At 40.9% G+C, this 12,915-nt stretch overlaps 1 protein-coding gene across 1 annotated transcript in view; it reads left to right on the forward strand.

Annotated features, from left to right (window-relative positions):
- Nf1 (neurofibromin 1) overlaps nt 1–12,915 on the forward strand; it is a 1,160,697-nt gene that overhangs the window by 469,685 nt on the left and 678,097 nt on the right. Inside the window, exon 19 of the mRNA XM_071663491.1 lies at nt 11,551–11,722. Coding sequence (XP_071519592.1) covers nt 11,551–11,722 — 172 coding nt within the window. The remainder of the gene's footprint in view (nt 1–11,550; nt 11,723–12,915) is intronic.

A 12,915-nucleotide genomic window follows, 5' to 3' on the forward strand; every position in this document is an offset into this window, starting at 1 on the left:
CTTGTCTTTTTTTCAGCACACAAATCCAGTAGATCTTCACCATAAGCTCTTCACCATTTCCATTTATAACAGTGAACACCCTATGTACACCAATGGTACCCTCAATTGCCATATTACTCAGCTTTACATATAAATCACTCATCACTGTAACCTGGTCTCATGCATGAAAGCTACTAACACACTCACCCAGTTGCTCCCAAAACACTTGCTTTTCATGATCTTTCTTCTTGTGGAGGCGAAAGGGAAGACTTGTAGAGGTTTTCAAAAACAAAGAGAGAGAATGTTGGGAAGAAGAGAGTGGTGAGAGTAAGTGAACTCGGGAAGCATACTTGTGTGAGGAAGTACCAGGAGAGATTGAGTGTAGAATGGCAGAAGGTGAGAGCAAATGACATGAGGGGAGTTGATGAGGAATGGGATGTATTTAGTGAAGCAGTGATGGCATATGCAAAAGATGGATGTGGCATGACAAAGGTGGGAAGTGGGCAGATAGAAAGGGCTGTGAGTGGTGAGATGAAAAAGTAAAAGTGAGATGATGCATACAAGGAAGGAGTGCAAATGACTTGGAGATGTATAGAAAAACTGCAGGAGGTCAAGAGGAAGGCACAAGAAGTGAAAAAGAGGGCAAATGAGAAATGGGGTGAGAGAGTATCACTAAATTTTAGAGAGAATATAATGATGTTTTGGAAGGAGGTGTATGGATGTAACCAAGATAAGAAAATAGGAGAGATAGGTAGTATGTTTGAGGAAAGGAACCTGGATGTTTTGGCTCCGAGTGAAATGAAACTCAAGGGTAAAGGGAAAGATTGGTTTGGGAATGCCTTTGGAGTTACTAAAGTCAGGGGTTGGTGAGAGGACAAGAGCAGAGGAAGAAGTAGCACTACTCCTGAAGCAGGAGTTGTGGGAGTATGTGATAGAGTATAAGAAAGTAAACTCTAGATTGATATGGGTAAAACTGAAAGAGGATGGAGAGAGATGGCTGATTATTGGTGCCTATGCACCTGGTCATGAGAAGAAAGATCATGAGAGGCAAGTGTTTTGGGAGCAGCTGAGTGCAGCTTTGATGCACGACACTGGGTTATAGTGATAGGTGATTTGAATGCAAAGGTGAGTAATGTGGCAGTTGAGGGTATAATTGGTGTACATTGGGTGTTCAGTGTTGTGAATGGAAATAGTGAAGAGCTTGTATATTTGTGTGCTGAAAAAGGACTGGTGATTGGGAATACCTGATTTAAAAGGAGAGACATACAAAAGTATATGTATGTAAGAAGAGTTGGTCAGAGAGTGTTATTGGATTACATGTTAATTGATAGGCGCACAAAAGGGAGACTTTTGGATGTTAATGTGCTGAGAGGGGCAGCTGGAGGGATGTCTGATCATTATCTTGTGGAGGCGAAAGTGAAGATTTGTAGAGGTTTTCAGAAAAGAAGAATGTTGGGGTGAAGAGAGTGGTGAGAGTAAGTGAGCTTGGGAAGGAGACTTGTGTGAGGAAGTACCAGGAGAGATTGAGTGCAGATTGGCAAATTGTGAGAGCAAATGCCATAAGGGGATGTATTTGGGAAAGCAGTGATGATGACTTGTGCAAAATATGCTTGTGGCATGAGATAGATGGGAGGTGGGCAGATGAGAAAGGGTAGTGAGTGGTGGGATGAAGAAGTAAGATTGTTAGTGAAAGATAAGAGAGAGACGTTTAGACAGTTTCTGAAGGGAAGTAGTGCAAATGACTGGGAGATGTATAAAAGAAAGCAGCAGGAGGTCAAGAGAAAGGTGCAAGAGGTGAAAAAGGGGGCAAATGAGAGTTGGGGTGAGAGAATATCATTAAATTTTTGGGAGAATAAAAGTATGTTTTGGAAGGAGGTAACTAAGGTGCGTAAGACAAGATAACAAATGGGAACATCGGTGAAGAGGGTTAATGGGGAGGTAATAACAAATAGTGGTGAAGTAAGAAGGAGATGGAGTGAGTATTCTAAAGGTTTGTTGAATTTGTTTGATGATAGAGTGGCAGATATAGGGTGTTTTGGTCAAGGTGGTGTGTGAAGTGAGAGGGTCAGGGAGAATGGTTTGGTGAACAGATAAGAGGTAGTGAAAGCTTTGCGGAAGATGAAAGACAGCAAGGCAGCGAATTTGGATGTTATTGCCAATGAATTTATTAGAAAAGGGGGTGACTGTGTTGTTGATTGGTTGGTAAGGATATTCATTGTATGTATGGTTCATGGTGAAGTGCCTGAGGATTGGGAGAATGCTTGCATAGTGCCATTGTACAAAGGCAGAGGGGATAAAGGTGAGTGCTCAAATCACAGAGGTATAAGTTTGTTGAGTATTCCTGGGAAATTATATTGGAGGGTATTGATTGAGAGAGTAAAGGAATGTACAGAGCATTAGACTAGGAAAGAGCAGTGTGGTTTCAGCAGTGGTAGAGGATGTGTGGATCAGGTGTTTGCTTTGAAGAATGCATGTGAGAAATACTTAGAAAAGCAGATGGATTTGTATGTAGCATTTATGGATCTGGAGAAGGCATATGATAGGGTTGATAGAGATTCTTTGTGGAAGGTATTAAGAGTATATGGTGTCGGAGGAAAGTTGCTGGAAGCAGTGAAAAGTTTTTACCAAGGATGTAAGGCATGTGTGCAAGTACGAAGAGAGGAAAGTGATTGGCTCCCACTGAATGTTGGTTTGTGGCAGAGGTGTGTGATGCCTCCATGGTTGTTTAATTTGTTTATGGATGGGCTGGTTAGGGAGGTGAATGCAAGAGTTTTGGAGAGCAAGTATGCAGTCTGTTGTAGGTGAGAGGTATTAGGAAGTGAGTCAGTTGTTGTTCGCTGATGATACAGTGTTGGTGGTTGATTCTGGTGAGAAACTGCAGGAGTTGGTGACTGAGTTTGGTAAAGTGTGTGAAAGAAGAAAGCTGAGAGTGAATGTGAATAAGAGCAAGGTTATTAAGTTCAGTAGGATTGAGGGAAAGTTAATTGGGAGGTAAGTTTGAGTGGAGAAAAACTGGAGGAAGTGAAGTGTTTTAGATATCTGGGACTGGATTTAGCTGTGGATGGAACCATGGAAGCAGAAATGAGTCACAGGGTTGGGATGGGGCGAAGGTTCCGGGAACGTTGAAGAATGTGTGGAAGGCAAGAACATTATTTTGGGGAGGAAAAATGGGTGTGTTTGAAGGAATAGTGGTTCCAACAACGTTATATGGTTGCAAGGCATGTGTTATGGATAGGCTTGTGTGGAGGAGGGTGAATGTGTTGGAAATGAAATGTTTGAAAACAAAATGCGGTGTGTGGTGGTTTGATTGAGTAAGTAATGAAAGGTTAAGGGAGATGTGTGGTAATAAAAGGGGTGTGGTTGAGAGAGCAGAAGAGGGTGTATTGAAATGGTTTGGTTGCATGGAGAGAATGAATGAGGAAAGACTGACAAAGAGGATATATGTGTCAGAGGTAGAGGGAAAGAGAAGTGGGAGACCAAATAGGTGGTGGAAGGATGGTGTGAAAAAGATATTGAGCGATCGGGGCCTGAACATATGGGAGGGTGAAAGACATGCAAGGAATAGAGTGAATTGTAATGATGTGGTATAACGGGGTCGACATGCTGTCAATGGAGTGGACCAGGTATGTGAAGCGCCTGGGGTAAACCATAGATGGTTTTGTGGGGTCTGGATGTGGAAAGGGAGCTGTGGTTTCAGTGTATTAAATATGACAGAGACTAAGTGTGAACAAATGTGGCCTTTGTTGTCTTTTCTAACTCTACCTCGCTTGTGGGGGAGGGAGGTGCCATTTCTTGTGTGGCATGGTGGTGATGGGAATGGATGAAGGCAGCAGGTAAGAATGTGTATATGTGTATGTACATGTGTATATCTTTGTATGTCTGTGTATGTATATGTATGTATACATTGAAATGTATAGATTTGTATGCGTGCTTGTTTGGGCGTTTATGCATATACATTTGTATGTGGGTGGGCTGGGCCATTCTTAAGTCTGTTTCCTTGCGCTACCTTGCTAACGCGGGATACAGTGACTAATTATATTAAGAAAAAAATAAAATGAGAACAAATGGGAACATCAGTGAAGGGGGCAAGGCGGATGTAATAATAGGTAGTGATGAAGTGAGTATTTTGAAGGTTTGTTGAATGTGTTTGATGATTCAAGTGGCAGATGTAGGGTGTTTTAGTTGCAGTGGTTTGCGAAGTGAAAGGGTCAGGGAGAATGTTTGGTGAAGAGAGAAGAGGTAGTGAAAGCCTTGTGGAAAAATTAAGTCCGGTAAGGTGGCGGGCTTGGATGGCATTGTGGTTGACTTTATTAAGAAAGGGGGTGACTGTGTTGTTGATTGGTTTGTAAGGATATTCATTATATTTATGAATAGTGGTGAAGTGCCTGAGATTGGTGGATTGCATGCAAAGTGCCATTATACAGAGGCAAAGGGGATAAAGGTGAGTGTTCAAACTGTAGACACATAAGTTTCTTGAGTATTCCGTGTTAATGGTATGGTTGGGTATTGATTAAGAGGGTGAAGGTATATACAGTGTCAGATTGGGGAAGAGCAGTGTGGTTTCAGAAGTGGTATAGGATGTTTGGATCAGATGTTTGCTTTGAAGAATGTGTGAGAAATACTTAGAAAAACAGGTGGATTTGTATGTAGCATTTATGGATCTGGAGAAGGTATATCATAGGGTTGATAGAGCTGCTTTTTGGAAGGTCTTGAGAGTATATGGTGTGGGAGGTAAGCTGCTCGCTTTTTGGAAGGTCTTGAGAGGATATGGTGTGGGAGGTAAGCTGCTAGAAGCAGTTAAAAGTTTTTATCAAGGATGTAAGGCATGTGTACGAGCAAGAAGAGAGGAGAGTGATTGGTTCCCAGTGAAGGTCAGTCTGTGGCAGGGGTGTGTAACATACATGCCCATGGTTGTTTAATTTGTTTATGGATGGGGTGGTTAGGGTGGTAAGTGCTAGAGTTTTGGAGAGAGGAGTGAGTATGCAGTGTGTTGGGGATAAGAGAGCTTGGGAAGTGAGTCAGTTGTTGTTTGCCAATGATAAGGCTCTGGTGGCTATTTCGAGTGAGAACCTGCAGAAGTTGGTGACTGAGTTTGGAAAAGTGTTTGAAAGGAGAAAGTTGAGAATAAATGTGAATAAAAGCAAATTTATTAGGTTTAGTATGGTTGAGGGACAAGTTGGTTGGAATGTAAGTTTGAATGGAGAAAATTTGGAGGAAGTGAAGTGTTTTGGGTATCTGGGAGTGGACTTTGCAGCAAATGGAACCATGAAAGCAGAAGTGAATCATAGGGTGGGGGAGGAGGCAAAGGTTCTGAGAGCAATGAAGGAGAGAACAGTATCTTGGGGACCAAAAGTGGGTATGTTTGAAGAAATAGTAGTTCCAACAATTGTATATGGTTGTGAGGCAATGGCTATAAATAGGGTTGTACGGAGGAGGGTGGATGTGTTGGAAATAAAGTGTTTGAGGACAATATGTGGTGTGAGGTGGTTTGACGGAGTAAGTAATGAAATGATGAGATGTGTGGAAATGAAAAGAGTGTGGTTGGGAGAGTAGAAGAGGGTGTGTTGAAGTGCTTTGGATGTATGGAGAGAATGAGTGAGGAAAGATTGACAAAAAGGATATATATGTCATAGGTGGAAGGAACAAGGAGAAGCGGGAGACCAAATTGGAGGTGGAAGGATGGAGTGAAAAAGATTTTGAGCGATCATGACCTGAACATACAAAAGGGTGAGAGGGGTGCACGGAATAAAGTGAATTGGTACAATGTGGTATACAGGTGTGGACATGCTGTCAATGGACTGAACCAGGGCATGTGAAATGTCTGGGGTAAACCATGGAAAGGTCTGTGGGGCCTGGATGGGGATAGGGAGCAGTGGTTTCGTTGCATTACACATGGCAGCTTTAGACTGAGTGTGAACAAATGTGGCCTCTTTTGTCTTTTCCTGGCACTACATTGCTGAAGGAAGGAGTAGCGACACTGTTTCCTGTGGGGCAGAGTAGCGCTGGGAATAGATGAAGGCAAGCAGATGTGAATATGTACATGTGTATATATATGTACATGTCTGTGTATGTTTATGTATATGTTGATATGTATATGTGTATGTATGTATATGTATTGTGTTGATATGTATATGTATGTACATGTGCATGTATGGGCATTTATGTATGTATATGTGTATATGAGTGGTTGAACCATTCTTCATCTGTTTCCTGGTGCTGCCTCACTGATGCAGGAGATGGCAATCCAGTATAATACTGAATGAATAAATATAAGAGGAAACAGAAAAAGGAGTCAAGCGGGGAGTACTCATTCTCCTTGAAGGCTCAGACTGGGGTGTTTGAATGTGTATGGATGTAACCAAGATGAGAAGAAATGAGAGACAGGTTATATGTTTGAGGAAAGAAACCTGGATGTTCTGGCTCTGAGTGAAACGATGTTGAAGGGTAAAGGAGAAGGATGGTTTGGGAAGTCTTGGGAGTAAAGTCAGGGGTTAGTGAGAGGACAAGTGCTAAGGAAGGAATAGCACTATTCCTGAAGCAAGAGTTGTGGAAGTATGTGAGAGAGTGTAAAGAAGTAAATTCTAGATTGATATGGGGAAAACTGAAAGTGAATGGAGATTGATGGGTGATTATTGGTGCTCATGCACATGGTCATGAGAAGAAAGATCATGAGAGGCAAGTGTTTTGGGAGCAGCTGAATAAGTGTGTCAGCAGCTTTGGTGCATGAAACCAGGTTTTAGTGATGGGTCATTGAAGTGCAAAAGTGAATAATGTGACAATTCAGGGTATATTTGGTGTACCTGAGGTATTCAGTGTTGTGAATGGAAATGGTAGAGCTTGTGGATTTGTGTGCTGAAAAAAGACTGATGATTTAGAATACCTGGTTTGATATATTTTAGTATATTTATTTATTATAATTTGTCGCTGTTTCCCACGTTAGCGAGGTAGCGCAAGGAAACAAACGAAAGAATGGCCCAACCCACCCACATACACATGTATATACATACATGGCCACACACGCACATAAACATACCTATACATCTCACCGTATACATATATATACACACACAGACATATACATATATACACATGTACATAATTCATACTGTCTGCCCTTATTCATTCCCATCGCCACCCCGCCACACATAAAATGACAACCCCCTCCCCCCACATGTGTGCGAGGCAGCGCTAGGAAAAGATAACAAAGGCCACATTCATTCATATATATACATTTTAGAGAGATTTATATACATAGGTATATGTATGTAAGTAGGAGAGATGGTCAGAGGGCATTATAAGATTACATGTTAATTGATAGATGTGTAAAAGAAACTTTTGGATATTAATATGCTGAGAGGGGGAGCTGTTGGGATGTCAGATCACTATCTTGTGGAGGCAAGGGTGAAGATTTTGTAGAGGTTTTCAAAACAGAAGAGAGATTGTTGGGGAGAAGAAAGTGATTAGAGTAATAAGTTTGGAAATTAGATGTGTTCGGATTTTAATGTAGTTGAATTTATCAAGAAAGGGGTGACTGTGTTGTTCATTTGTTGTTAAGGATATTCATTATATGTATGGATCAGGGTGAAGTGCCTGAGGATTGGCAGAATGCATGCATAGTGCCATTGTACAAAGGCAAAGGGGATAAAGATGAGTGTTCAAACTACGGGGGCATAAGTTTGTTGAGTATTCTTGTGAAATTGTATGGGTGGGTATTGCTTGAGAGGCTGAAGGCATGTACAGAGAACCAGATTGTAGAAGAGCAGTATGGTTAAATGGTAGAGGATGTGTCGATCAGGTGTTTGCTTTGAAGAATGTGTGTGAGAAATACTTAGAAAAATAGATAGATTTGTATGGATTTGGAGAGGACATTTAGAAAAATAGATAGATTTGTATGGATTTGGAGAGGACATATGATAAGGTTGATAGAGATGCTTTGTGGAAGGTATTAAGAATAAATGGGGTGGGAGGTAAGTTGCTAGAAGCACTGAAAAGCTTTTAAGAAAGATGTAAGGCATGTGTACAAGTAAGAAGAGAGGAGGGTGATTGGTTCCCAGTGAAGTTTGGCCTGCAGCAAGGGCGTGTGATATCCCCATGGTGTTTGATTTGTTTATGGATGGGGTGGTTAGGTAGGTGAATGCAAAGGTTTTTGGAGAGAGGAGCAAGTATGCAGCCTGTTGGGGATGAGAGGGACTTGGAAGGGAGTCAGTTGTTGTTTGCCAATGATACAGCTCTGGTGGCTGATTCAAGTGAGAAACTGCAGAAGTTGGTGACTGAGTTTGGTAAAGTGTGTGAATGGAGAAAATTGAGAGTAAATGTGAATAAGAGCAAGGTTATTAGGTTCAGTAGGGTTGAGGGCCAAGTAGATTGGGGTGTAAGTTTGAATGGAGAAAAATTGGAGTAAGTGAAGTGTTTCGATATCTGGGAGTGGACTTAGCAGTGAATGGAACCGTGGAAGTGAGTCATAGGGTGGGGGAGGGGGCGAATTTACTGGGAGCAATTAAGAATGTGTGGAAGGAGAGAACATTATCTCAGAGAGCAAAAATGGGTATGTTTGAAGGAATGGTAGTTCCAGCAGTATTATATGGTTGTGAGGCATGGGCTGTAGATAGGGTTGAAGGAGAAGGATGGATGTGTTGGAAATGAAATATATGAGGACAACATGTGCGGTGAAGTGGTTTAATTGAGTAAGTAATGAAAGAGTAAGATAGAGGTGTGGAGATAAAAAGAGTGTGGTTGAAAGAGCAAAAGAGGGTGTGTTGAAATTGAAATGGTTTGGGCATATGGTGAGAATGAGTGAGGAAAGATTGACAGAGAGGATGTATGTGTCAGAGATGGAGGGAACAAGAAGCTGGAGATCTAATTGGAGGTGGAAGGATGGAGTAAAAAAGATTCTGGGTGATTGGGGCATGAACATACATGAGGGTGAAAGGCTTGCAAGGAATAGAGTGAATTGGAATTATGTGGTATGTACCGGGGTCGACAACGTGCTGTCATTGGACTGCATCAGGACATGTGAAACATCTGGGGTAAAGCATGGAAAGGTCTATGGAGCCTGGATGTGGATAGGGAGCTAGAGACTGAGTGTGAACAATTGCAATTGTGGTCTTTTTTGTTTGTTTTCCTGGCGATACCTCGCTGAAGCAGAGGGTAGCGATGCTGTTTCCTGTGGACTGGGGTGGAGCCAGGAATGGATGAAGGCAAGCAAGTATATATATGTACATGTGTATATATGTATATGTCTGTGTATGTGTATATATACATGTGATTATGTTGATATGTAGATATATGTATATGTACATGTATGGGCATTTATGTATATTTTTTTCTTTCATACTATTCGCCATTTCCCACGTTAACGAGGTAGCGTTAAGAACAGAGGACTGGACCTTTGGGGGAATATCCTCACCTGGCCCCCTTCTCTGTTCCTTCTTTTGGAAAATCAAGAAAACAAGAGGGGAGGATTTCCAGCCCCCCGCTCCCGTTTATGTTTATATGTATGAGTGGATGAGCCATTCTTCGTCTGTTTTCTGGTGCTACCTCGCTGCTGCAGGAAACAACGATCAAGTATAATGAAAATAGATAAGAATGATAAGATGATATGTATTTAATCAGAGGAAGCCAGCCCTGTGCTGTAACATTCTGATTCTCATCCAAATAATTTAGCTTCATCTCTGAGCTGCTTCTATTTTGCACCAATTTGAATTTAGATGTTTAGGATTCTTACTAGATAAGGTTAACCTAGATAAGTGTGAGGCCTAAGGTGATGTAGAGTACAGAGAAAGCAAACAAATAGAGAAAAGGGAAATGGAAATCGATGGGAGAATACATCAAGATTGTGATTGTATATTTTTCTCATATTTTCATATTTTTTTGGTGACCCAGTTAGTCATACTATATAATCCATGAATCACACATGCTTCACTTTTTGACATATTTGAACCTTTATAAGCCTTAGTTGGGACAGTCATTTATGTAGGCTCTTTGAAAACACTACATTTCATTTTCTTGGCTTCACCAGAGCTCTCAGTGCATTTTCTAGTTCTTCACCCATGCATGACTTTCCATTTTTTAACTTTAGCATTCCAGTTGAGTATCACCAACACATATTTAAACTCATCAATTGTTTCATTGATACTTAAGTTGTACTATAGTTGCTTCTTTCTTTCAGAAACTGTTTTTTTGTTTATTGAGCCCCATAAAAGGAGTCCTGGAGGTATTTATTCATTTTTTTTATTTTGCTTTGTTGCTGTCTCCCGCTTTTGCGAGGTAGCGCAAAGAAACAGACGAAAGAAATGGCCCAACCCACCCCCATACACATGTATATACATACACGTCCACACACGCAAATATACATACCTATACATCTCAATGTACACATATATATACACACACAGACACATACATATATACCCATGCACACAATTCACACTATCTGCCTTTATTCATTCCCATTGCCACCTCGCCACACATGGAATACCATTCCCCTCCCCCCTCATGTGTGCGAGGTAGCGCTAGGAAAAGACAACAAAGGCCCCATTCGTTCACACTCAGTCTCTAGCTGTCATGCAATAATGCCCGAAACCACAGCTCCCTTTCCACATCCAGGCCCCACACAACTTTCCATGGTTTACCCCAGACGCTTCACATGCCCTGATTCAATCCACTGACAGCACGTCAACCCCGGTATACCACATCGCTCCAATTCACTCTATTCCTTGCCTGCCTTCATCCTCCTGCATGTTCAGGCCCCGATCACTCAAAATCTTTTTCACTCCATCTTTCCACCTCCAATTTGGTCTCCCACTTCTCCTTGTTCCCTCCACCTCCGACACATATATCCTCTTGGTCAATCTTTCCTTACTCATTCTCTCCATGTGCCCAAACCATTTCAAAACACCCTCTTCTGCTCTCTCAACCATGCTCTTTTTATTTCCACACATCTCTCTTACCCTTACATTACTTACTTGATCAAACCACCTCACACTACACATTGTCCTCAGACATCTCATTTCCAGCACATCCACCCTCCTGCGCACAACTCTATCCATAGCCCACGCCTCACAACCATACAACATTGTTGGAACCACTATTCCTTCAAACATACCCATTTTTGCTTTCCTGGAGGTATATGTTTTAGATTAAATTTTTATACAACTCTAGGACCCCATTTATGGGGCATTTGCAGTTTTAAAGCTATACTCTTCCTAGGAACAGGGAATTGATAGACTCCATTGGAGCATGAAGTCCTTGACCAGACTTTACAGTCCTCCATCCACTGACAGTGATACAGCCTTGCCATTAGCGACTTTTTACTCACTTTATAACCACTTGCAAGTGGGGTCCAATAATACCAGTGATCTTAGATATGCTCTTTTAAACATCTTCCTCGTATGTTATAGAAGCTAATCTTAGTATCCCATTTTAAAGATACTTAAGTACTGATCTATAAGTTTTCTTATGTGTACAAATTATTCTAACTTTTTTCTCCTTATTTAAGATTTTTGGTACAAAATTCCTGAAGTGCTGTACAGTAGAATAGTTCATAAAGAATATTCTTGTATTCTTTGACAGGTTTGTTGGCCACCTCCTGAAACTTCTGGTGTGTAACAATGAAAAATTTGGAACTCAAATACAGAAACATGTGAAAGAGTTGGTGGGTCACGAGATGTCTCCCCTTCTTTATCCAATTCTCTTTGACCAAACAAAACTTATTGTTGATAAGTTTTTCGATCAGCAGGGACAGGTGAGATATTCATCATACTTTCCCAAATTGTATTACACATATTGTTAATGTTGTGATTTGCTTTTTTCACATTGCTTTGGTTTTTCTTCACCAAATTTACAGTTTTTCAGCGGTTACCAATTTTTTTGCCGTATGAGGAGGGATTTTTACACGTATTGCCCCATCTCTTGAACATTCTTAATCATCACCTTACTGAATTTCTGTATGCTGTTTGCATTAACCATATCTTCATTCATTTTATAACATTCATTCACCATTCTTATGCAATAAAAGTAATTCCTTACATCTTTTTTTATAATTTGTTGGTTAATTTCATGCTATGCCTTGTAGTTGCTCTATCCCGACATCACTCAAAGAACTGTTCACTGTCTATATCATCAGTCTCTTAAAAAACTGAAAGATTGTGATCACGTCACTCCTCACTCATCTCTCTTCAAAGTTTGGCAGATTTAAAGCATCTTCCCTCTTAATTCCATTACACCTCTTAATTCTATTACAGATTTAAAGCATCTTCCCTCTTAATTCTATTACTGTCTTAGTTGCTTTCCTCTGGACCTTCCCTATTAGTTCTTTTGTGTTTGTTTAGTTACTATGACCCAACTTGAGAAGCCTATTCTGGTTTTGATCTTACATATGAACATCTTGCTGAATAATTCCTTAAACATGAACATGAATGCTATTCTGATATTTGCTTGGTCTCCTTCACTATTATTCTGAGTTGGGACTCAGGTGACAGGTTAGGGACAGTGTCAACTCTGTAGTCTTTTTCTCACACACAGATTCCCTCTGCATATTTCATGCTTGGTGATAATCATATTGAGGCCTACTTTCACTGTGATCCACCCTCAGCACTTTACAACTATTCGGGTTGAACTTCATTCCCTATGTTTCAGAACAAATATAGAGTATGCTAGGATCCACTTGTAAGGTGGTGCAATCCTTCATGTTTTTCACTTGTTGCCTTTGCATCATCTGTTTATGTGGTGCCATCAAGAAGCCTTTTAAACCTTTTGTAAACTGCCAGTATTCACTGTCTCATTGGTTTGTATACTCCAGCCATTCATTACTCCAGTTATGGAGACACTTTTGCCATGTCCACACCCATATGGGAATTCCCAAAGGGAATGGGCATCAGAAATGCAGTTAGGTTGTACTGTTTAGGGAGGGAATTTTGTATTCATGGGGCTCCGTTT

This window comes from Panulirus ornatus, chromosome 7, assembly GCF_036320965.1.
Source record: "Panulirus ornatus isolate Po-2019 chromosome 7, ASM3632096v1, whole genome shotgun sequence".
Classification (NCBI taxonomy): domain Eukaryota; kingdom Metazoa; phylum Arthropoda; class Malacostraca; order Decapoda; family Palinuridae; genus Panulirus; species Panulirus ornatus.